This window comes from Prenolepis imparis, unplaced genomic scaffold, assembly GCF_030444845.1.
Source record: "Prenolepis imparis isolate NDT839.2.m4 unplaced genomic scaffold, iyPreImpa1.0 SCAF_2, whole genome shotgun sequence".
Lineage (NCBI taxonomy): Eukaryota > Metazoa > Arthropoda > Insecta > Hymenoptera > Formicidae > Prenolepis > Prenolepis imparis.
In genome coordinates this window covers 14854275-14880181 of record NW_028141160.1, presented here as the reverse complement: position 1 = coordinate 14880181, position 25907 = coordinate 14854275, and the positions used below count along the sequence as shown (strand labels likewise).

The window sequence follows — 25907 nt, the reverse complement described above, 5'->3', positions numbered from 1 at the left end:
CCAAAAAATTCTGTAATCAATGTACTATTAAAATGTATAATCGATGAATTTTTGGCTCGTCTTTAAATATTAGAAATCGATACATTTTTGCCGCTGACTCTGTGCGACGCATCATTATTTTATGTATATCATATTAAAAAATTTGTACGCTGGTGTCTGCATGGTACCAAAATAATTCTGTAATCAATGCACTATTAAAATGTATAATCGATGAATTTTTGGCTCGTCTTTAAATATTAGAAATTCATACTTTTTTGCCGCGGACCCTGTGTGACGCATCCTTATTTTATATATATCATAATAAAAGATTTGTACGCTGGACTATTAAAATGTATAATCGATGAATTTTTGGCTCGTCTTTAAATATTAGAAATCGATACGTTTTTGACGCGGATCCTGTGCGACGCATTCTTATTTTATATTTTTCAAATTAAAAAATTTGTACGCTGGTGTCTGCTTGGTACAAAATAATTCTGTAATCAATGCACTATTAAAATGTATATTCGATGAATTTTTGGCTCGTCATTAAATATTAGAAATCGATACTTTTTTGCCGCTGACCCTGTGTGACGCATCCTTATTTTATATATATCATATTAAAAGATTTGTACGCTGGTGTCTGCTTGGTACCAAAAAATTCTGTAATCAATGGACTATTAAAATGTATAATCGATGAATTTTTGGCTCGTCTTTAAATATTAGAAATCGATACTTTTTGCCGCTGACCCTGTGCGTCGCATCCTTATTTTATGTATATCATATTAAAAAATTTGTACGCTGGTGTCTGCATGGTACCAAAAGATTTTGTAATCAATGTACTATTAAAATGTATAATCGATGAATTTTTGGCTCGTCTCAAAATATTAGAAATTCATACTTTTTTGCCGCGGACCCTATGCGACGCATCCTTATTTTATGTATATCAAAAAGTTTGTACGCTGGTGTCTGCTTGGTACCAAAAAATTCTGTAATCAATGGACTATTAAAATGTATAATCGATGAATTTTTGGCTCGTCTATAAATATTAGAAATCGATACGTTTTTGACGCGGATCCTGTGCGAAGCATCCTTATTTTATATTTATCAAATTAAAAAATTTGTACGCTGGTGTCAGCTTGGGACCAAATAATTCTGTAATCAATGCACTATTAAAATGTATAATCGATGAAATTTTGGCTCGTCTTAAAATATTAGAAATTTATACATTTTTGCCGCTGACCCTATGCGACGCATCCCTATTTTATGTATATCATATTAAAAAGTTTGTACGCTGGTGTCTGCTTGGTACCAAAAAATTCTGTAATCAATGGACTATTAATATGTATAATCGATGAATTTTTGGCTCGTCTTTAAATATTAGAAATCGATACTTCTTTGCCGCTGACTCTGTGCGACGCAACCTTATTTTATGTATATCATATTAAAAAATTTGTACGCTGGTGTCTGCATGGTACCAAAAGATTCTGTAATCAATGTACTATTAAAATGTATAATCGATGAATTTTTGGCTCGTCTCAAAATATTAGAAATTCATATTTTTTTGCCGCGGACCCTATGCGACGCATCTTTATTTTATGTATATCATATTAAAAAATTTGTACGCTGGTGTCTGCTTGGTACCAAATAATTCTGTAATCAATGCACTATTAAAATGTATAATCGATGAATTTTTGGCTCGTCTTTAAATATTAGAAATCGATACTTTTTTGCCGCTGACCCTGTGTGACGCATCCTTATTTTATATATATCATATTAAAAAATTTGTACGCTGGTGTCTGCATGGTACCAAAAGATTCTGTAATCAATGTACTATTAAAATGTATAATCGATGAATTTTTGGCTCGTCTTAAAATATTAGAAATGGATACTTTTTTGCCGCTGACCCTATGCGACGCATCCTTATTTTATGTAGTTCATATTAAAAAATTTGTACGCTGGTGTCTGCTTGATACCAAATAATTCTGTAATCAATGTACTATTAAAATGTATAATCGATGCATTTTTGAGGTGCAGGCAATGTACTGTTGAAATATATGAATAATTAATTTTTGGTTTGTTTAAAAATATTAAAAATTTAAATTTTTTTACCGCGGACCCCATACGACGTGGATTCATTTTACGTTTATTAGGCCAAAGAAGTAGTACGCTGATATGCTTATGGTACCAAAATAATCTCCAAACAATACACTATTGAAACTTGTATATGATTAATTTTTGGCTCGTTTTGAAATATAGAAAATTAATATTTTTAAGCCGCGGATCCCATACAGCGCACAATTATATTACGTATATTATACCAAAAAGTTTGTAGGCTGGTATGGTGATGGTACCATCATAATGTGCAGGCAACGTACTGTTGAAATATGTAAACGAATAATTTTTGGCGCGTTTTAAAATACTGAAAATTAAAATTTTTAAGCCGCGGATCCCATACGGCGCGGATTCATTTTAAGTTTATTAGACCAAAAAGGTAGTACGCTGGTATGGTGATGGTACCATCATAATGTGCAGGCAATGTACTGTTAAAATATATAAAAAATTAATTTTTGGCTCGCTTTAAAATATTGAAAATTAAAATTTTTTACCCGCGAACCCCATACGGCGCGGATTCATTTTAAGTTTATTAGACCATAAGGGTAGTACGCTGGTATGGTGATGGTATCATCATAATGTGCAGGCAATGTACTGTTTAAATATATAAAAAATTAATTTTTGGCTCGCTTTAAAATATTGAAAATTAAAATTTTTTACCCGCGAACCCCATACGGCGCGGATTCATTTTACGTATATTAGACCAAAAAGGTAGTACGCTGATATGCTTATGGTACCAAAATAATCTGCAAACAATACACTATTGAAACTTATATACGATTAATTTTTGGCTCGTTTTAAAATACTGAAAATTAAAATTTTTAAGCCGCGGATCCCATACGGCGCACAATTATGTTACGTATATTGTACCAAAAAGTTTGTAGGCTGGTATGGTGATGGTACCATCATAATGTGCAGGCAATGTACTGTTGAAATATATAAACGAATAATTTTTGGCGCGTTTTAAAATACTGAAAATTAAAATTTTTAAGCCGCGGATCCCATACGGCGCACAATTATATTACGTATATAATACCAAAAAGTTTGTAGGCTGGTATGGTGATGGTACCATCATAATGTGCAGGCAATGTGCTGTTGAAATATGTAAACGAATAATTTTTGGCGCGTTTTAAAATACTGAAAATTAAAATTTTTAAGCCGCGGATCCCATACGCCGCGGATTCATTTTACGTTTATTAGACCAAAAAGGTAGTACGCTGGTATGCTTATGGTACCAAAATAATCTGCAAACACTATTCATGCATTTATAATTTTATGTTAATGATTAAATGATTGCGCGACGAAAAGGCGTACTGAGAAATTGTTGACTCGTACTACTTAATTTCTCTACATTCTTACTTTGCGCATAATAAAATTACGATATATAAAGTGCGAGTTATTATTTTATTATTTTTGACTCGAATTTAATATTTTATGCTCATGGCAGAGTAATTGCGTGACAAAAAGGTTGAATTATTTTCTTTTCTAAAAAAGATATGTAAAATCGATACTCGCATATATCAAAGCTTATTGTTGTCGCTTTTCCGCGATGCTTATTGTCAAGATACTGTCAAGATTCGCGTTGTATGTTATATTCGTAGCATCGAGAGGCTGTTATCGCGAGAATTAGCAGTTTGACAGTTTGTTCAAAATAAAATTTAAAAAAATAATAATATTAGTTTTAAATAATATGTTATAATATTTTAAACTGGATTAATATTTTTGAAAGTTATCAGCTGATTTCCATCAAAAAATATTAATCGAGAATAAGATATTATAACATATTATTTACAATTTTACAACATTTTACTATTTTAATATTTTAACATATTATTTTAAAATTTAATTACCAAATTAACGCTTTAATCAGTTGATTTCTATGAAAAAATATTAATCGAGTTTAAACAAATTTTATATTATTTTTTAATAAACATAAAACCGAAATGGCGCGCGCGTAGCGCGTGCTTGTGTTGTTCTAGTATTTTTAAAAAATCTAGATAACGCATACGTAATGTTATAATAATAAAAATATATAGAACAATTTTTTTTTATCTGTCGTGTGCATATATTGATTTATTATTTTTCTTTTTTTATGAACATCACAAATTAGATTTGATTATATAAATAACTATAAGAAGCATTTATAATTGTATATTTTATTTAATAATAAAAAATAAAAACAGGACAAACATATTTGCGGGATAAAGTTCGAGTTTATTACTTTAATATTATTATCGTTTTATTGTCACTTTGGTTATTCATTATTGTCTAGACAAATACATAGTACTTTAAATCGTAAAGTTAAAGAGAGTCAATAGACTTATATGTCATCCACAGCAATGATAGATCGATAGATCGCGACATCGAGCGTATTTCAACTGTAATACCACATACATGTTATACAATGACGTCTCTAACGATATTTAAACGAGATACAATGAGGGGACTAATTGTAAGATGAAACCGAATTCGCGTTATCACTATCGAGCTTAGACTAAAGCTCTGAGCACTAATCTAGCATTTACACCGTACATGTTACTACACTCACGGAGATTATTTCCTGGCTTCGTCAATCTTACGTGTGTGTGAACAATCGAGGTTTTAATTATATTATAATCATAGAATTTCGAAAAGAAACAAAAGAAATAATGTTCAGTGACGAGGGGGAGATGGGGGTACCACAGAATGGTGCTCTATATTTAAATTTATTACTTAAAAATTTTTTATCTTTTTTTTGTGTATGCATTCACTCTTTAATCTTTAAGTCTTTAAATGTTTTTGCGATCGCAATATATAAATTTTATATTCTGAGAAGTGCTTCTTAAAAATTCAAAAGTGTAATATAGAAATATATAATTAATATATTTCATATTTTCTAAGAGAGAGAGAAAGCCTTTTTCAGATGAATTCGAAAATTATATGAAAAAAGAGTTTTAAAAGTTATTTTTTATTTTTCCTATAAAGAATTAAAATTTTGTTCTAAATAATTGTGCATTATTTCAAAAAATATAATAAATTATAATTATTATTTAAACAAATAATAAACTTAAAAAACATATTCGTTGTTCTTCTGATTCTTGACAAGTACCTAAAATCACACATCATGAGTCGCAGAAGTATTAATCCAACAGGATGAGAAATATCTGAAAAATAACGATAATTTTTTCGATTAGCTAATGTGATCATAATCGTATCATATTTTACAATTGCGAATTTGTGCCATTCTGTTTCCAAACAACTATTTCTAGGAATATTTCGCTCGATTACGATTTATGCATAATAGCTTTTACGCCTGATAATAATCGCTGAATATACATATGCGAATCTTAATCCTTTTTTTTACGATCCTATGGCTTAACACGGTCACCAGAGAAACGTAGGAGCATAAAATATTTCGATGTCGTGATGATTTATTGGTAAATCTGTGCTAAATAATAATCATCAAAGTGACATACAGTTTCTCGAGGCTGCATTCGTTTAATATTTCGATCTCACGATGATTTATTATGAAGTAGTATTGATCAAATTGTGGCCACATCTTTTATCCTGCCTTCCTTCTTTCGTTCGTACTATCGCGACGAGAAGTCACGAGAGAGAGACCAAAGTATTTTTCGTTGAATCATTCGAAAATGACTTGGCACTACTGTGTTAAATATTATTAATAATAAAAAACTGTTGTCAAATTATTGTCAAATATTGTCAAATCATACGCTGATTAATTATTGTTGCAGATCGGAAAGATATTTCTCATCTTGTTTAAAAAGACGAATTATAAAAGTCACAGCAATACGTTTGTTACAGGTCGACATTGAGAGAAGTATGAAGATATAAATATTAAGAAAAATACATATACTTGCAGAAATGTAATAGTCTATAATAACACAGTCTATATAACAGATCTAAAATTTATAACTGTGAAAGATATTTGAACGAGAATAATCTATCTATAAATTGTAATCCTTTTTTAAATACATAATAGGCTTTCTGGATAATAGTTTAAATCTGTTTGATACAAATGGCACATTTAAGGCGTTACATTAGGATTATTGTAAGATTATTGTCGGCGAGCAGTAAGCTTATTGTCCATCGACGGATTCTGCGACAAAATTAATTTTCTCCAAATTTAGATTGTCGCTTAATTACCACAACGCGAGCTTCCTTACTTTTATTACACAACTCGTTTTTTTATTTTAAATTTAATTAATTTTTTCGATAAAATTTTCTTGTAAATTTAATATGTATAACTGACAATAGATTATCATCTGATATATAGTGATAGAAATATTCGCGTATCTACTGTTGACAAGGGATGATTAATAGTTAGTAAGGAAGAACGTCAGATTCTCGGAATATTTACACTCGTTTAGTCTTGCGTCCTATTTTCCCCTCGTCTTTTTTTTTATAATTTACGCTAATTACACAAGTGAGTCTTATATATTCAATATTCGTACGGTGCTGCTTTGGATGAGCAGCGAAACAAAGATTTTACATGGAACGGGGCACGATGCGGGAATTCGATGTCCGTAGGAAGTTATCCATATCCGGTAACAGCAAGAACTTCTTGAAGCCGTGTCGACAATCTCCGTGTAGGGACTGCAAATAGCGAGTTTTCGGGGTGAATATCGGATTTAGCGACCGAGTCGACGCGTCGAGGGTGTAGTTGGGCGAGGACCCATCTGCGGGATTCTTCCTGAAATTCATTATTTGCATTTTCCTTTATATCACAAAACACTACTCTACGTCTAACACCATAAATTGGATCGAATCTAAACATACATAACTAATTAATAGATTGCACTGTTGACAATGTCCGACATTTATCTAAAGGAAATAAAAGAATTTATAAAGATAAAAGAGATCATGCACACCAGCTATTATGCATAATTGTATTGCACAGTATCTTGAATTTTTCTTTCTATAGAAAGATATAAAGAAACTTGATTATAATACAGCAAGTATAAATAATCAATACATTGTAAAAATTTGCGTTTCTCAATTGAAATAATCATCTGATTAATTTTTCCCAATAGACCTAGCTTAATGATTCTCTTGTCATAACGACTCTGACAACACAAAAACATATTGAATATTTAATATCGATGCCGCGTTCTTATAATCACCAGTCCTGTCTATTGATTACACGATTATTATTTCTCTGAAAACTAATGTATTGTCACGGATCTTTAAAAATAAAATAAAATATAAACACATCATTCCGATATATAACACTGCATTTTTATGCAATATTATATTCAGAGAAATCCGATAAAATGGCATTAATGGTTCCCAACGCCACTCTCTGCGAAAATTGTAAATATAAAAATAGGATATCCAAATATATTCTTCGCATCGCAATTTTTTGCATCTCATTGAAAAATATGTTTAATTAACATTGGGATCCATTTATAACATAAAACATTCTAGAAACTAAAATCTCTAAAAACTAACACCGAGCCAACGTAACAAAGTATAGATCGATTCTATATCGTCTAATCGTCTAACATCGATCTACTAGCGATCTAACGATCTAATATTAACATCGAGCTGCTAGTCTCTAACAGCGAGACACTACATCGAAACATTATACACCTAGCTACCGTGATGATTCCGGGATGATAGTAGAAGAAGACATTGGAGAACGTATTTTTTGTACGTAGTGATGATTGTACATTGTGGTAGGTGGTTGGTTGGTATTTGATGGATTATCTTTGGCGTGACGTGATGTAACGTGGCTGATAAATCTGTTGGTGCTGACACACATAGATATGATATATTTTCTCAGTCTGTAGTAGGTAGGGCTCTACTTGATTACAGGTACGACAAAATACGGTTGACATCACATCGAGGTAGGAGAAGAGGACACGGCGGAAGACACGAAGAGGCGGCTGCCTAACGGCCTGACCTTTCGACCAGATATCGCGGTGACCGAGAAAATCGTGGTGCACGGAACGACGGGAGCCAGCCAAGGCGTGCGAGGGCCCCGATATGTCTCTTACTCAGTTGCAATACTTCAGGATAGCCCGAATCGGCCGGCAACTCCGACGCGGAACCTGTTCGCGACAGAGTGTGTGTTATGATTGACAACACGAAGTTGATTCGATCGACGTGGCGCAACTTTTTCTTACGCTGCCGTATAGAATTTTGGAAATCTCATATTCGATACGTGTGAATGTGAAAAGAGACATGATTGATTATACTTACCAATTGCGACTCCGTAATTAAACTAGTTCAGATCTTTTAAATATTGATCAGTCGAAAAAGAGATAAAGATTTAAATTTTATCTTCGTAAAGGAAAACATTATTTCTTCTGTATGCAATAAATCAGCGATAACACTTGAGATGGATGTTGGATAATATTTTTCGCTCACGATAAAAATTTATTTATAAATGTAAAATAAATTTTGCGAGAAGAAAATTATAATTCTTTCAAAAATAAAATCTCTGATTAGACCTTGAATAAATCTCCAATCAGAGATTGCAATGGTCGCGCGACCGGTTCTACTCACCCATGAACCTCTTCTCCGTGTTTGGATAGTGTTCGAACGCTTCCATCATATCCTCATAATCGAGTAGATTGGTGTTCTGCATAACGGGCAGCGGATATTCGTCGGAGAAATCGATCTGTCTCTTGTGCCTCGTCTGCGACGCGACGTCGATCCTCCTGTTCGACCTATTCTTCGCCTTGCCTTCATCCAGATCCTCCGAGATACTGAAGGGAGTGGTCTGCCATTCGTTCTCTTTGTCTTCGTTATGTCCTTGCCTGATGAGTTGCTGAAGGTCCAGGGGCTCGCTATGCGCCTCGCGATCGTCGTTCAACGATCTCCCGTGACGATTGAGCACTCGCACGATTATCCTTCCAGGTGCCACGCGTCCTCGTTTCACGACACCCGGCCAATCGGCGTTTCTCGCCAATGAGGCGATGCTGCGCTTGTCGTCGTCGTCTTCGCGGACCGGAATATAGCCGCCGTTTCGCGCCAGCGAGCCGAGATATCGCTTGCCGTTAGGCAGAGAGGAGTCCCTGGCTAGAGCCGCCACGTTCCTCTTGCCGTTCTGCGGCAGCATGTAATATCTCGCCAGTGAGGCGACGTTCCTTTTGCCGTTTAATGGCAACATGCTCTGTCTGGCCAGGGAACCGATATTCCTCTTGCCGCTCCTCGGTAGACCGTGATCGCGAGCCACCGAGGCGATGTGACGTCTGCCCGTAGGCAACGCAAAATCCCGCGCCAGAGAACCGATGTTACGTTTGTCAAGCGGGTACTCGATCATTTCCGGGTCCAGCTCGGACAGATAATCATAGATCTCGGACGCCCGTCGACGGTTCTCCTCGTCCAGCAACTCACGCATCACCCCATCCACGTTATCGCTTAATTCAATAAATCAATTAATTTTTGACTGATCGAGCACGTCGCGAATAAATGGAACAACAATAACTTTCTAATAATAAAATGTAAAACTATATATATTATTATGTGACAATATAAAATTGTGTATGTATTCTTATTTATAATTTTAATTATCAAAACTATTAAAATATATATGATATTTATTAATTTTCTTATTTTTTAAATTAATGTATAAATTTTAATGTTAATGTATAAATTTTGTTTATGTAAAAATTTTAATTATTTTATTGTATACCTATAAAAGTTTGAATTATTAAACGCATTTAAATAACAAAATCATAATCTAAAAAGCACATACCTAGGAGATGCGCTCCTCTTTTCTTCGTCATCGCCCTCGTTTTCACGTTCTTGTATAGTGAACGGCAGGTCGTCGTTCTTGGCCAAAGTAGCGAGACTGCGTTTTTCCGATTCGGGAATTAGGTCCCTCGAATTGATTTCCTCGTCTAGAAGACGTGCAGGAAATTCGGGCAACTTGTGAGTACGCGCTATAACACTAAGATGACCTCGCAATGCCGGGTTTCTAAAAAGCTCCAAGTAAACACCAGTGGGTATGCAGATTTCAGCGTCCTCGTTTTCTTCTGAACTGAGAGCTTTCAAATGAGCCATGTCGTTATGATTCTTCGTTTCCTGAATAATCCTTGCCGTTCTCGAATAGGCTGCCAGATTCGAGCTGACTTCCGGTAAGCGCAACAACGCCATGAAGGTCTTCTTTGGTATGCATTGGCTGCCTTCTTCGTCTTGACATGTCACCTGGAGCGAAACGAAAAGAGAGAGAGTGTTTCAATAGTTCATCTTTATATGTACCAATCACTTAATAAAATGCAAACGTTATTTTTTGCATAGAAATCCAGATTTTTATATTCACATCCTTTAATCTGTTTTTATTAAACAATATCATTATACGTCATACATATAAAATTATTATTAATTATATATTAATTATATTATAGTGTTACATATATAATAATCATATGTATATTATTACGTGTTTAACAATTATTGTTTATTTACAAAATTATTACAACAAATCAATAGTAAGAATAATATGTGAAAAATGTGCAAAAATTCTGAAATGTCTGATAAAGATATACCAGAACATTCATCTCCGACTTCCTCGAGTTATCGATTTTTATAATACAATTCTATTAAGTCCTCTACACATATATTATCCAAAAACGACAAAGTCTGCACCTAATATCACGCATGAGTGTGTTCCAGAAAATATCTCATAAATATACTTTACTTCCAGTATCCGAACCATGAACCTTTGACCGACCAAAAAATACAATAAAACGCAGGAAAAATCGATGCCTCTTTATTTTTGTTTGATATCGAGAGAGAGAGAGAGAGATTTCCGGCTTATTTGTTCTTTTATCGACAATAAGTTATCACTCTTGTATTTATGTTTACTAGAACAACACAAGCGCTTCGCGCGCGCCATTCCTTAATTTTACATAAAAAAGAATGATATTTTTATATAAAGTTTGTTTAAACTTGATTCATAATTTTTGAGAATCAGCTGATTAAAACGTTAATTTGCTAATTAAATTTTAAAATAATAATAGGTTATAAAATTTTAAATAGTAGTATGTTGTAAATAATATGTTATAATGCCTTATCTGCGATTAATATTTTTTGATAGAAATCAGCTGATAACTGTCAAAAATATTAATCGAGTTTTTAACTCGTGAGCTAAATTTTAACAATTGCAATTTTTTATTTAAAATATTTTATTATAATAATATTGTTTGTTAAAAATCCAAAATATAATAACATTATACACGTAAATATTAAATGTATATTTTTATCACAATTTAATACTGAAAATTATATAAAGATGCGAAAAGAAAGCTAACGTTCAATCAAATTAAATCAAATTAAATCAAATTACTCTGAAATCAATTGTCAAATTAATGAAATAATTTACAAGCCAAATTTGTAAAAACAATCCGCGATAAAGAGCTCGTGGATAGAATTTATTATGAGAATGAAATACCGATACGACGTGCACTCGATGTTTCCAGCATTCTACTTCATTTTAACTCCATTATTTCACAATGCTCAAGGTAACTCAGTATTTATACAATCCGTTAAACTCCATTTTAATCAATTATTATGAATCCAAGTCACGTGCGCGTTTCACGGCAAGGCAACCGTCACGTTTTGACATTAATTTTTCAGGGGAACGTGACGCGCCAGCAGCGCGAGATCGATGACAATATGATTCGTGTCCACGAGGATTTATGAAAATTCGACGAGATACGAGACTGCGGCAATTAATCTAGAGATACATAATATGCAAAATACCAGCCAACTGCGCTGTAATTAAATGATCGTCCTGATGTCAGGGATGAATTAAATCTCTCTGCAACCACGACATGCCATTTATGTGATCGAGGATATATTACTGTAGTTTACGCGGAATATGGGGAGCGGATTGAAAATGGAAATGAAGGGAGTATCGCAGTTTGCATGGTAACTAAAAATGTGTAGCGTTTAATATCTGTCATTGGGATTTCGTTTTGTGTGACCTGTGTACCAAAAGTTATCAACATTTATATAGGCCTTGTGAAAAAGAAACGGCAAAAATAATAAAAATGTTTACCGCATTCTGTTAAATTCATATGTTTTACAGTAAATAGAATTCGAGAATAATAGTTTTGATGTACTGGTATCTTTTATGGAAAATTTAGATTTTATTGAATATATTGTGTGATAAATTGGAAAAAAATGGAAAATTATATGTAATTATAATGATTCATCTTATTATAATTAATTATCGTACTAAATGTATTTAAAATTTATATTGCATGCTGCTGCAGATATATTACATGAGTTTTGATTTAATATTGATTTACTTCACACCCACAGCTTATGGTAATTCTAATAGTACTGACTCAAAGGATCTTGGCAACATATTATAGCCTTGCGCAAACTCTGAAACGGTTAGCAAATTTCGGTCAGATGTCGTTGACATTAACTGCGTCTACATACTGGCTTGTATTAGGTGTTTAATAACATTCTCAGAACATGAAATGTTGCATTACGTATTCGACGTGCCTTTTGTCATTAGAATATGATATTTATTTTTAAAAATTGCTGTAAGGAAACGTATATCCTTGTTAGATATATATATGTTGTAAGAAAATATTTATATTTAAAAATATACGCATAGTTTAACACTAAAGAAAAAAATATAATATAATAAAGTATAAAATCAAATATATATTCCACATAATAGAATCCATAAAATTGTCAAAATTGATTGACATTGACATAAGTAAGAAACAAACATAGACAATTTATCTTTAGTGAAATATATTTCACTATTGTTATCAATGTTATTACATTGTACATTAGTGACGTTTCAAGTCCAATTTCGGCGAAGCGCATGACGTCAAGCTCTGGATATGATAGCTACAATTATAACACACGTCCGTGGCCAGAATACCATGTGACACCTGTAGTTCACATTTTGCAATGCAACATGGAAATGTTGAATTTAAATAAATAACTTTGAAATCTGTAAAAATTGAATTAATTTTTCTATGCTATGTCGAAATAAAATTTTTTATCTTAACGAGAAATTCAATTTATTATTAAATTACATGATAAAATAAATTTAGAATAAAATATCGAAAAATTCAAGTGCCAAAATAAATTTTGTCAGAATATTTCAAATATTTATAGTTTGAGGTAAAATTAATAATAGTTTGGGGTGTATCATGTGAATAAAATATCAATATCAATTATTGGAAAAGTCCATAAAAAACATGCCAGAGATGGAGAAATACTCGAAAGAAATTCTATAAAGTTTGCTATAGAAAAATTCATTATATATAGATAACAAGATAAATTTTTCATATAACTCAAAAAAAAGAAGAGAGAAATAACAAACAGATTTCACTTTATTTCTAACTCGCACGTTTATATTGAAAGTTACGTAGCACCTGCTGCGTTTCATACTGTACAATTCTAGATCTGCATGTGGGGAATGCACACCCATTTGCATAGAGGAAAACGCACGCGCGTACATTTGCAGGAACATTGGCTGCGTAGCTACAATAAATTTAATTGCGTCCATTGTCCACCTATGTTTTTTTCTTTAATATTGAATTAGTTTTTATACAATTAAGTTTCTATAATAATAAACCAAAATTTATATCCGTTTAACAATGATTAAATTTTCTATATTATTATATAAAAGCAAAGGCTAATGATGTTATTTCTGCAAAGCGCTTGTGAATTTAATTCGCGTAACAAGCCAACATGAGAATTCAACCTTGTAACATTAATGTAGTAAATGTTTAATTATAAGGTCACTTCCGGGAATTATCACTCCACGCGAAAGGTCACAGGATAATTTTCGTATGCAGGAAAGTGTTACCGGTAATCGCGACCATATGTTTCATTAAACTCTTCTGTCTCTTCGATATAACGTTAACTCGTGTGATCCTCGACTAATGAAACTAAATTGAATTCCTACACTGTAAAGAAAATCCGCGCGTCATACCGAATACCAAGTATTAACTTTTCCAGTAAACAGTCAAAATTCTATTTGCATTCTTGTGCATGTACCACGCGTAAATGCATAATATCTGTGTATCTGTCTTTGCATGTAAAGTAATAATAAATTTAATTATATTAAATAAAAGTTAATATAAAATTTCTACAAAACAATATGTAAAATATACTTTATTATTTAATTGCTTGCAAACACAAGTTTTTGAAACATACATAAATTTTTAAATTTTTGAATATAATTTTTAAAAAGTAGAAAAATATATACATATATTATATTACAAGTTAAAATAAAAATTTACTATTTATAATTGATTTGTTTATTTATTAGAAGTTTTCGCAAATTTTTTATTTATCTAGAAAATTATTGATATAAGTAATAGTAAAAATTAATTAATTAACTAATTTGAAATAATTGATTAAGCAGTATCTAAGAAACAAAATACTTGATTTACCTATCTTTTTAATATGTATTTGTATTAAGATGCATACATTGCTGGCTAACTTTAACTTTAAGAAATAGACATCTCATCTCACATCTTCTATCGTGTGCAATATTCAAATACTTTGGCAGATTGAAAGGACTGTTCTTGACAGGAGTGAAGCAATGTAAATTCTTGCCGTCTTATATACGAAATTCTGTCGGTAGTAAAAATATTCAATTGCTCATCTCGTCGTGCGTTGCCACTCAAACAGACACTTTCATTACTTTTTTTCTGTTCCATCTTTTCCATCAGCATTTTCACATTTAAGTTAGTTTATTGACAAAATAAACGTCTAGAAAATTTAGTGCGACTGCGCCACGAATTCCGCAGAGAGATATCAAGGATACTCTTGTCGGATAACTTGTACATTCTGAAAGCTATTTTCTTCAGTGAAAAATGTGGATTTACTTAATCCCAGGTTAATAAAATCTTTTTATTTATTTCTATCGCCATCAGTCGCGCCAATTCGAATGCTATGCAAATATTATCAATTCGTATATAATGTTACTGCGATGGACACTTATTGGAAATTTTTATTATTTATTAAACACAGAAAAGACTAGAGCGTTATAAAAAGTAATATAAAGATGCTTAATATTTAAAGCATATTGTAAGCAATGTATTAAAATATTCAAAACATATTTGTATTATAAATAATTAAAACATTAATTATACAAATCAGTTATACATAAGAACATAATTATATGTCTTGAAACTACTATAAATATATCGCGATTATTTTTTATATGCTCTTATTAAAAAAATTTTTTTTAAATATATTTTTAATAAAAAGAATGCTGATCGCAGCAATTTTCATAAATGGGACAAAACTTTTCCGCGAAAGAATCGCAGACACACACACATTTGAACGTAACGCAATAGCGAGTGACAAAGTGTTTTCCGATCTGTCGATGCCACATCTAACATATATTACGTTACAGATACGTTCTTTTACAGGCGTATAAAATACATTTATATATTTTCTCTGCATTATTTTTTTTTATACGATTACATACATATACCGAAGGTTTCATCAGATTCACTTATATACGTTCAATCAAAAACGTCATTCATACGAGACTTTAAATGAATATTTACAAACTAAAATTTGACAAACTAAAATTTTATATTTTTGTATAAGAGAGAAAGAGAGAAGAATCTGCAGATTGCATATAAATGCAATACAAAAGTTGATAAGCGCAAATCCGAGCAGACTTTTGGGTACTTGACAGCGCACTAGGGCTCTCGAAAAGTTCTCGCTGTTGATGAATGTTACATGCATTCGCACTCACATTGCACATTGCATTTAAAGAGGAGGTAAAACTCTTCTTTCGCTTTGTCAAAATGAGAATTAAATGTGCTTTTTCTTCGACTATAAATTTCGATAAATATTTTATCGATCTATTTTTTTTTCGTTGTACATATATTTTTATTTCAGTGAAATCAGAATCCTCTGCGGAGAACTCAAAATATTCAACGTTTCAGAAATGTATTTATTATATATAATTATTATATATAATTCCCCCCTCCCCTAAAAATATACTATTGATGTTCACTTTATCGATAAATTTACGAAAATGCTAATTATTACATAGTATATACTATATAATTGATAACATAAAAAAATTCATGTATATAAAAAATTTTTAACGTTTATTAATTTCTTCACGATAAATCAATATACATAGGAATGCAGTTAATTTAAGAGAGAGTTCTCGATACCATGCATTTTCACTTTTTAATTTCATTATGTAATTTTTTAAAAATTGTTACAACAAAAATTTTGTAGAATTGCTTCGAAAAAGCTTGTTTCATTTGAGTCAACCATCACTTTGTGATGCAATATAAATTTACATTCAGAAACTGTTTCTAAAGCGCTTAATAAATATGCAAGAGAATATATTATATATAATAACTTCAACATTTAAGTCGGATTATACGGCTGCTTGTTAGACAGCTTAGGTCGCTAATTTCTGGAAATTAACGTAACGTGCTTGGAACTCCTTTATAACACTCACATTGATATATGTATAAGATATATATACGATTAGCTACTTAATTAATTCTCGTATACTGATTTTAATTAGTTGGGATAATCGCATTATCGAAACTCACATTTGGATTTGCATCAAATTAGGTTTCCTTTAGCGCAAGTTGTGACTTACGCATCTATCTCTATCGGTTCGTTAGTCTGACAATACAATTTATCTGTACTACTTGTTGAACGCTATTGAATGCTGCAACAACAATTTATTATTTTTAAAATTACATTTTGGATTTTATTTCGCTCTCATTCAAGGTAAAGGATGTCTTTTATAAACCAGTATGACAATTTATTCTACGTAATGAAATCGCGTTGAAATTTACCGAGCTTTCAGTCGAAGAATATTCCTCGATATATATGTGTCACGCGTGACGTAATCGATTATAAAAGAGATCTTTTCCTTGTATTAATGACGTCCACGTATAAAGTTCGGAGCTGCCTCGTTTCTGCGAATAAAAGTGATTAACGAGTGGCACGTAGGCATCAACTTCTTGGAAATAGCAGACATTATATGGCAAAGGGCGCTTCCGATGACAGATCGCCCAAGGTATATTAGTCGCAATCGGGAAAGGTTAACGAAAGAAGAGCGATAACGAAATAGATCGCCTAAATTATGTTATCGCCACTCGGATGATAGCATAATAAATTTCTGTAATCTTTATCCACGATTTTTGCGTTTAAATGACTAGAAAAGGGAGAAAAGGGAACCTCAGTCCTTTTATACTTTATAATACCACACGATTGATGTATCGATGATGACCATGACTCGTTCTTTTCAAAAAGATTGCTGTAACCATTAGTATCGCTCAAGGGAAAAGGAATAATCTCCTTTTAAAAATATTATTATAAAATGTACTGAATAAAAAATTAATGAAATTTTTAGATAAAACGAACCATTTATATCTTCTATAAATTAGTGAAAATAAAAAACTGAAAATTACACGAAGCAGAAATAAGGATTATCAAAATTGTCGACTTAAATTTTATTTTGGGTATTTTCGATTCCAAAATTAATTAGCTGTCATTTAAAAGCTCTTTCAGCTTACAAAGTTACGGACCGTTCATTTATATGTGCCATTCGAGCTTCATTCGTTCATAGATAAGCTCCCTTTTAACGCTACGAGACGGCGCAAGCTCCAAACTAATTAAAGAAGAAGAGTGTGCATAATGATGTAAAACCCAAGATTTATGAATTTGTATTAGAGATGTATCTGATCAGATGATTGAATTACAAATTAAAATTACAAACAATTTGTATAGCGCGTTCAAAAAGATATTCCTCATAGAACAATCACTCTTACCATTAATCATTGCCACATTAATTAATCAAGACTAACAATGCAATCGATTTCTAAGTTTAATAAACAAATTATAAATAAGAGAAAAATTGAAACAGCTGCTATCAGCTCAAACAACTTGCACTTCTTTCCGATATTAACGAGAGATTATCACAATTTCGTAAATGGAACATAACACGCGATATGATCGACAAACCACTAAGTATTTATAAGCTTAATCACGCGCAGGCCTCCTTTAATCACTCGAACCATTTATTATTTACTTAGCAATTTTAATCATCCATCTAAAGTTTTATCACCATGTAAAATCACTGCGTAATCAGATTTGTATTGATAATGACGCAAAAGGCATCCCCTATTTTCATTCATTCGTAAGATAATGATAATAAATAATTTATACGTCTATATTTATATGTATATATCTATACAATGTAAAAATTGATTTAAATTAATGTAAAATCCGTAATTTGAAAATCGCATCAACCTAATCGAAGTAATCGAGTGACGATTATTATTGTCGGCGCGATCGTAGAAAAATTAATCATTGCTTGCTCGCATGCAAACTGTGCTCCTAAATTAATACAATTAAATACACGTGTTCCAGGAAAAGTGTTTATCTCTTTTATCAATAGCTCATCATTCGTCATGCGAGTGCGCCGCGGACGACGTTAATAAATCAAATGTACCGAAGCAACGCAGAACAGGTGCGTAGTTGATAACAAGTGACATTATATATGATGTGGGTGTGATTTATGTTTCATACACAATCGCGCGAATCAAACTTTCTAATTAATCTTCAGAATTATCAGGATATACGCAATAATTATTCGCGTAGCGTCCGATGTTTCTACCCGCATGTCATATCGCGTGTATCTATCGACTGTCTCTTATAAAGCATATTTAGAAAAAAAATATTTAAATAACTATTTAGAATTTAGAAAGTACAGAGGAATACAGATCAGAGTACCAAAAATACAGGAGTTTTTAATAAATGTAAAAAATGCGCGACGAGAGCAATCTGCATTTGATTTGCATACAACCGTGCTCTCGTTTGCTTTCCTCATGCCGAGTAAAAGGGAAATTACTGATTGAAGATATAGACTCGCAGATGCTATAAAGAAGACCCTCGCACTGATTATGGCTGAATCAATAGACGATAAAATGATCAGACACGCTGTACAAATATGCGGACTCTTCTCGGTATTTTAGATCTTCATTTATAAATATTCAAAGCATCAAACAAATATGTAATTTTCAGAGAATAAATTAAGTTCAATTTTTTAATTTTATATAAGTATGTATATTAAACAATTCTTTTTATTCTTTTTAAAGATAGAGATATGGTATATTTTAAATAATTCGCTAAAAATATTGAATAATTTATTTTCTAAAAATCTGTTCTGGACTGGATAATATTTTTTTTTTATGATTATGGATGAATTAAAGTTTGGACACAATAATAAACTTAAAAGTACTTTATCGAAAGATATTATACTTTCTAAACTACTCTCGAGAAATATTACACAAACTTTTAAAACGACAATAACTATGTATGTGTGTGGCTACTTGGTATGACCATATTCGTTTTCAACTACTTCAATTGGCTGTAGTAGAACAACGAGGATATTATATCTCTACAATTCTCAGCGCAAAGATAACGAAACAAATCGAAAAGCTTTCGAAATTCCTACAACTTCAATGTAAATGGCTTCATTATGGCGATGTATGCCAGATAAAGCGAGCGCTTTTCCCCAAGAGACGAATAGACCGAGATTAAGTCCGTATGTTTAATCTAGCATGCCGTTTGATTAGCATAATGGAGAGGCACTAGCGAGAAGTAAGATAGTAGAGAAATAATGATATCAATGTTAACTTGTAATTGAGAACTTTAGTCAATAAAAAAATGAAAAAGATACACAACTTGTGTAATTTTGACATATTTGATATACTATGTAATAAACGTCTTCGTAGAGTTTATATAGAGTTTATAATGTTAATATTTTTTCCTTCGACTTATATTTTTTCCTGCAGCAAATATTCACTTTTAAAATTAAATTGTGCGCGACAAATTCTTTCCATACAACGCAAGAGTTATCGTGAGTAATAATTCGCGTCTTCACAAAAGAGCCTTTTCAAGAAAATCGTACCGTCTCCTCACAATGTAATTTACACACAAATGCATCCGCGCATATGTACGGGACACCTTCACTTGTTAGACCAATTTCTATAGTGCCTATAACGCTGGCCTTTTGTTTTCGTCGATTAAGAACGCCCACTGCTATTTAAACCACCACAATATGCGCGGCTATATCATACATGTTTTGCCGCAGCCTGTTTACTAGATAGAGAGAAAGAGAGAGAGAGAAATTTTGTAATATCTCATAAATCTACTTGTCGACATACTCAATCGATTTCTGACGAAATGTCACGGTTTTACTGCTTTATATATAAAAATTAATTCTAATAAACTACACATTTTAGTAAAACATGATGTAATTTTAAACGTACATCATACATTATTGCTTTTTATTTTAGGTACAATATATAAAGAGGTAAAAGGTTTATTATAAAATAAATTATACATATATATTATGTGTTATAATAATTTGTATCGAAAAATTAAATCCACGCGCGATATCGTCTCGATATTATCTCGCATTTGTAATGAATCGATGCGATTTTAAGTGCCGCGGGGAGCATAGTCATTCTAAGGGAATTAATTAAATTCCATGTCGACAGTATATAGAGAAATAGTTTCTTTGAGTAGCACAGCGCCTCTTGGTAGATCAATAAAACGCGCTTTGTGCAAGGAATCTTTAAAGACCGTTCCCCATTCTTCCAATGACCATGAGTAAAGAAGGCAACAGGTTTGATTCTCCACATCTTTACCTTCGATGCAAACCTTAGGGACCTTCTTAACTTTTCAACTTCTTTTTATTCTCATAGCGTTACGTCTATTGATTGAGTATGGTTAAAGAGTCCTGTAAAAACCGCTTTTAAAAGGCCTTTTCATGTTCTTCGGGGTAAAATTGCTCTTTTACGATCAATGCTTGTCAGTTTGGCAAACATTTTCTCGAAAAATATATCTATTTTCCATTTAATGATACCAGTTTAATTTCATATTGCAAATATTGGCATATATGATAAAAATTCAAAATTTAATTAAATGTTAATGTAGAATTATATTTTTATCTTTTTTCTCTCACTTTCTCTCTTTATATTTTAAAAGTTAATATTCATAATTAAATACGCAATATATTTCGACAACATATAATATCACATGTATAAAGCGATATGCTATCACATTGATCTCCGACTGATTATATGATACTCTTTAAATATAAAATATCATATATTAAATATAAAATATCATATATTATATTATAGATTTTACTTTGATATTAGATGAACAATGAAATAAAGTACAAATTCCTAAAAGATACAGAAGGAAACTGTGATAAAGAATATATTTACAAAGAAAGTAAAAGAGGCAAGATCTTTCTCTTATTTTCTAAAATAAAATGAAAAGAAAGTGTTTGATGAAAGAGGTTTACGAAATTGCAGAATTTCAGTAAACCGTTAGGATTACAAGCTATACAAATTTACAGTATGAAATTAAGAAACTTTGTAGTTCGGTCATACTGGATTGATTCAATAGTCGAACTTGGTCTTGCACTATTTTGCTTGGTAGAATAGTGATCATCTGTTACAAGTAATTGTATAATAGCGAAATAATTTATTTCCACTATGTATAGTCCAAGATTATTAACTCTAATAATTCCGTGTATTACGGAATATGAAATGCATAAAAAATTTTGCGTGTGATAATAATAATTTATACAAATATTTCATGCAAAATAGCAAAAAGTATTGTTGAGTTGATGTTTATGTCTTAATTCCTTAAAGAAATGTGATTCTTTCATTAAAATTAAAATTAAATTTTGCAACAAACATTTAAATTATCTATTGTAAAAAATTGATATTAAAATCTTTTTTTCTTGACCTACTTTTTATTAAAATACATTGTTCATTTTTCATTTAAGGGATCCTTGATTTTTCATCGATTACGCAAACGCATCAGAGCATAAAAGTGATCGAAGAAGAATTATAAAAGTATCTCTATCTCTCTTCGTACATAAAAAATTATTCGGCTAGGCAGTGTTTGATTGTGTATAATCTGCTGTAATTAGAAGAGTACGAGTATAGCCAACAAGTGTAGCTAACAAAGAATCGAAGAACTAATCTAGAAAGATTTATCGATGTTTTATCTAATGAGATAAAGTCATGAAATTCATGATGCAAAGTTATTAATATGCGTGTAATTTTTATATATTTAACATTATATAAAAAAAAATTTTGTAATAATATAACTGAATAGAAATTATATATATTTTGTATCGAAAAATATATTTTTACAAATTTTATATAATAGAATAGATTTGTTTTACATTTGTATAATTTTTTAAAAATCAAATGCAATTTATTTCATTCTTCAGATATATATTTAGAAAAACACAAATAATTTCAAACCCACTGTGACTGAATGTGATACATTTAGACTTTTAGACATATAAAAAAAGTTCTTTACAAAGAGCATGTTTTCGAAATGGCGCATCGGCGCTTTAAAACCAATTACAAAGGATCGCAATGCTCGAGGTTCGCTTCGATGCCACAAATCAAATGGATTCGTTAATTTTAAGGATTTTAATTATCTGCGATATACGCCTGGTACCACCGGCATATTGGCAAGCTGTAATCCGTTCGATCAACCGATTCCCTTTATGAAGGACTTGTAAAGCTCTTTAAAAGCGTCAACGGCAGAGGACGACCGTATCAGCTGGTCTGAGAATAAATCCTTGAATTTTCTATATTCGTGCAAGAACACGTTTTTCCCCCCGCAAATCACTTCTCGTGAATTATCTAAACGCAAACGATCCCGGGTACCATCGAATTCGGCACTATCTAAAATTCGAATCGACAATTTACCCGATATTTCGAACACGCAACGAGAAATGGGCGTGGACGCTTTGCGCGCATTTTTCTTTCAACTATCATTTGCTGTCGATAATATGTTTATTTTACTATGTAAAACTTCTAAAACTTTGAATGCAGAAACTGACAGATGTAACACTTGGTTGTTTAAAAAATGTACAATCTGGTAAAATATAAATTCACTTTAAAGTGTGTACGAATGGCTAAGGAAAACTATAATATGTTGAATATGTGAAATAACCGTGTTGTTAAACACACGATTATACATATATATATATATATATATATATATTTTATTCTAATAGGTTCTATAACTCTATAATACTATGGTTATAACAATATATCCCCATAATATATAATATAATAATAGAAAGTAAAAAATTTTATCCGCATTTCAGTCATGTAAGCACATATAATATGATATCCTAACATGTTGAAATAACTTTTCATCCTCGAACAGGGGTTTCTCTATAGAAAAAAATATTCTATAAAATTTACTGATAAATGATTTTATCTGTATTCAAGTCATATACTAGCATATATAATTATATAATATAAATTATATATTCAAAACTTTTTATTAAAATTATTCAAACGTATTATGTATATTTTTGAAAATATTATTTTGGAAAATATATATTTTACATATTATATGTACATATATATTTTAAAAATAGATTTTGAAATATTTTTCCAAAAAAATATGATTTTTTAATATCTCAAATATCTCCACATTTTTATTTTCATTTATATGAATTTTGGACGAAGATGTAATTAATTGTTACGGAATTTCTCACAGCATGGATATAGACCGCAATAAAGCGACGCGAGATTGCGATTTTGCAAGAGCATACTCAAAGTGCCTGCCAAACATTCCTTATCTGCAAGCACGTTGTAACACATTTGCTCAAAGTAATCGCTAGACCATTTTATTTAGCTAAACGTAAAATAAAATACAGCAATAAAGGATAAATTGGACACAGTCTAAACTATACTTTTCAATTCAATTGGAAAAAACAAATGTATCAAATACGATGTTGTTTTAAAATTAGCTTGTAACTAAATTGTACTAAATGTACTAAAATTAAACAGAATAAATGTAATATAATAAATATCTTTTATTGATTGTTTTAAAATGTTTAAAATGTTAAAGAGAAAGAGAAAGAAAAAAAGAGAGATAATTGAAATATAGTTAAAATCTTTTTATAATGGATATCAATGATAGATCTTTATGCGAGTTTAAAAAAAAGCGATATCAAAAAAATATTTATTTGTCAAATATTTTTAAGTAAATCCTGCTTTATCTAAAATTAATTTAAATTTAAATATCGGACATAATAGCTCACGTTTATTTGACTTTAAATTTGATTATACCAAAAATAAAAAAATAATATAACGTATGTTGTGTATGTGTGTGTGTGTGTGATTTGATATTTTAAATTTAAAAAAAATTCTTTAATCTAGAAACATGTAGCTGAACAAAAATTGAAAGAATCCAAATATCGGATATATCGGATATATTAAATTTCATTTCAATTTAAAATATTTTTATATTATTTATATAAAAAACTACTCAATATTAATTATATTTTATCTTATAGAATACATTTAAATAAAATTATTTATAGATTTCAACTCTAGAGGATTATAGAGGTAATCTGTATATATCGCAAGAAGAGGAATAGGATACGTAAAGGGAGAAATAACTCACCGCAGGTTGACGAATCTCGTTGATGATGGAGATGTAGAGAAATAGGCTTACGAGGTAGTTTCTAGTGAATCCCATCTTCTCGGAAGTTGATCAACCTGTCCCTCGCAACGCAAGCTTCCAAATGTGAGTATCGCTTCAGAACGTGTTGCCTCTTATATAGGGTGCATTTCAACCGGCGCAGGCGTTCCACCCTCTAGCTTCTCGCCATAGCAGCGCACCCACATACGACGTACACGTAGTCGCGCCTATCTGTTTTTTTTTCCTTCCCCTCATCGATGATGGGACACGCACAGATTCTACGGAAGAGGGTGAAACAGGTCATCCCATGGCTACATACTTCACGAAGAAAAAAAAGATGAGAGAGCAAAGATATTTCAGAATTTCAACACGATTAATATTCGCGTTTATTGCGTGTCGACGAAAAAAAGTATTTGACTATATTGTTGCTCCATCCAAAGTAGCGACGTAATCTTTATTAAAAAGTCTCTGCTACTTCCTACGCATTTTTGTTTTAGATAAATATATGAAGCGCTGTATGAAAAATGTATAAAAAAGAATTAAAAATATTTGTTGTTTATTGTAATGGTACAGCGAAAATTGCACAATACACTTATGTTGTTGTAGAAATCAATAATTTTGAAAATAATATGAATTCAAATTGAATTTTTCACCCTAAAATTTTAATAAAATTTCTCAAATAAAATCTTAAATAAAATCATTATGTCTGTAATATCTTAATTATAAAAGTTTCAATGAATTTTAAATACAGTTATAAATGTGCACAATTTGATTACATCCTTTTTAATATAAAAAAATTATAAATATTATTTAATAACTTTAATTATATTAGAACTATTGCAATAATTTTAGATATTGCACAAATTAATATCTATGTAATATCTTTTTTCTGGGAAGGAATGTATGCTTGACATTTTTAAAATAGCATTGTTCTTTCTTCAACAAGTTTCATTGAGATCAAGTTTGTTGCTTCTAAAATTAATTTTTGCTTCAATCGTAATAATAAGAATGAGAATTTTCCAGTTATTTATAAAATTGCCAATACAATTATAGCATCAATCTTTTTTAATTGTCCATTTGCTATTATATTATGATTTATATGTGTGTAAATTGAAAATATAGCAATCACGGATAACATCAAATTAATATTTAAATAATATAATATAATATATCATAGTTATAATAGTTATACAGAAAGAGAAGATTATAAAGAAAATTAGAAAGAAGAAAAAATATATATACACACAGAGGTTTATCGGACAAACTGTATATTCTACAAAAGGAAATAAGAAAAAAATATGAAGTTTGACTATAAATTAATTTGAAATTTGACTATAATTTAT

At 31.0% G+C, this 25907-nt stretch overlaps 1 protein-coding gene across 2 annotated transcripts; it reads right to left on the bottom strand.

Moving 5' to 3' along the window:
* Positions 1 to 4308: 4308 nt before the first annotated feature.
* On the bottom strand, positions 4309 to 24669 carry Nplp1 (Neuropeptide-like precursor 1). 2 transcript variants are annotated; one of them, XM_083058418.1, is made up of 5 exons: positions 24547 to 24669; positions 9794 to 10245; positions 8599 to 9455; positions 7994 to 8141; positions 4309 to 6781 (listed from the first exon to the last, which is right to left on the bottom strand). In XM_083058418.1, exons 1-5 carry the CDS (start codon positions 24619 to 24621, stop codon positions 6577 to 6579), a joined length of 1737 nt encoding a protein of 578 aa, XP_082914544.1. In that variant the 5' UTR covers positions 24622 to 24669; the 3' UTR covers positions 4309 to 6576. The 2 variants fall into 2 exon arrangements, with proteins under 2 accessions (XP_082914544.1, XP_082914545.1); XM_083058419.1 differs by lacking the exon at positions 7994 to 8141 and having other exon boundaries at positions 6585 to 6781.
* Positions 24670 to 25907: the final 1238 nt, after the last annotated feature.

Coding starts and splice junctions, on each gene's coding strand:
- Nplp1 (XM_083058418.1), bottom strand. CDS start 24,621: ATGGGATTCACTAGAAACTACCTCGTAAGCCTATTTCTCTACATCTCC. Junction 10,246..24,546: donor ACGAGATTCGTCAACCTGCG/GTGAGTTATTTC, acceptor GTTTCGCTCCAG/GTGACATGTCAAGACGAAGA. Junction 9,456..9,793: donor AAGAGGAGCGCATCTCCTAG/GTATGTGCTTTT, acceptor TATTGAATTAAG/CGATAACGTGGATGGGGTGA.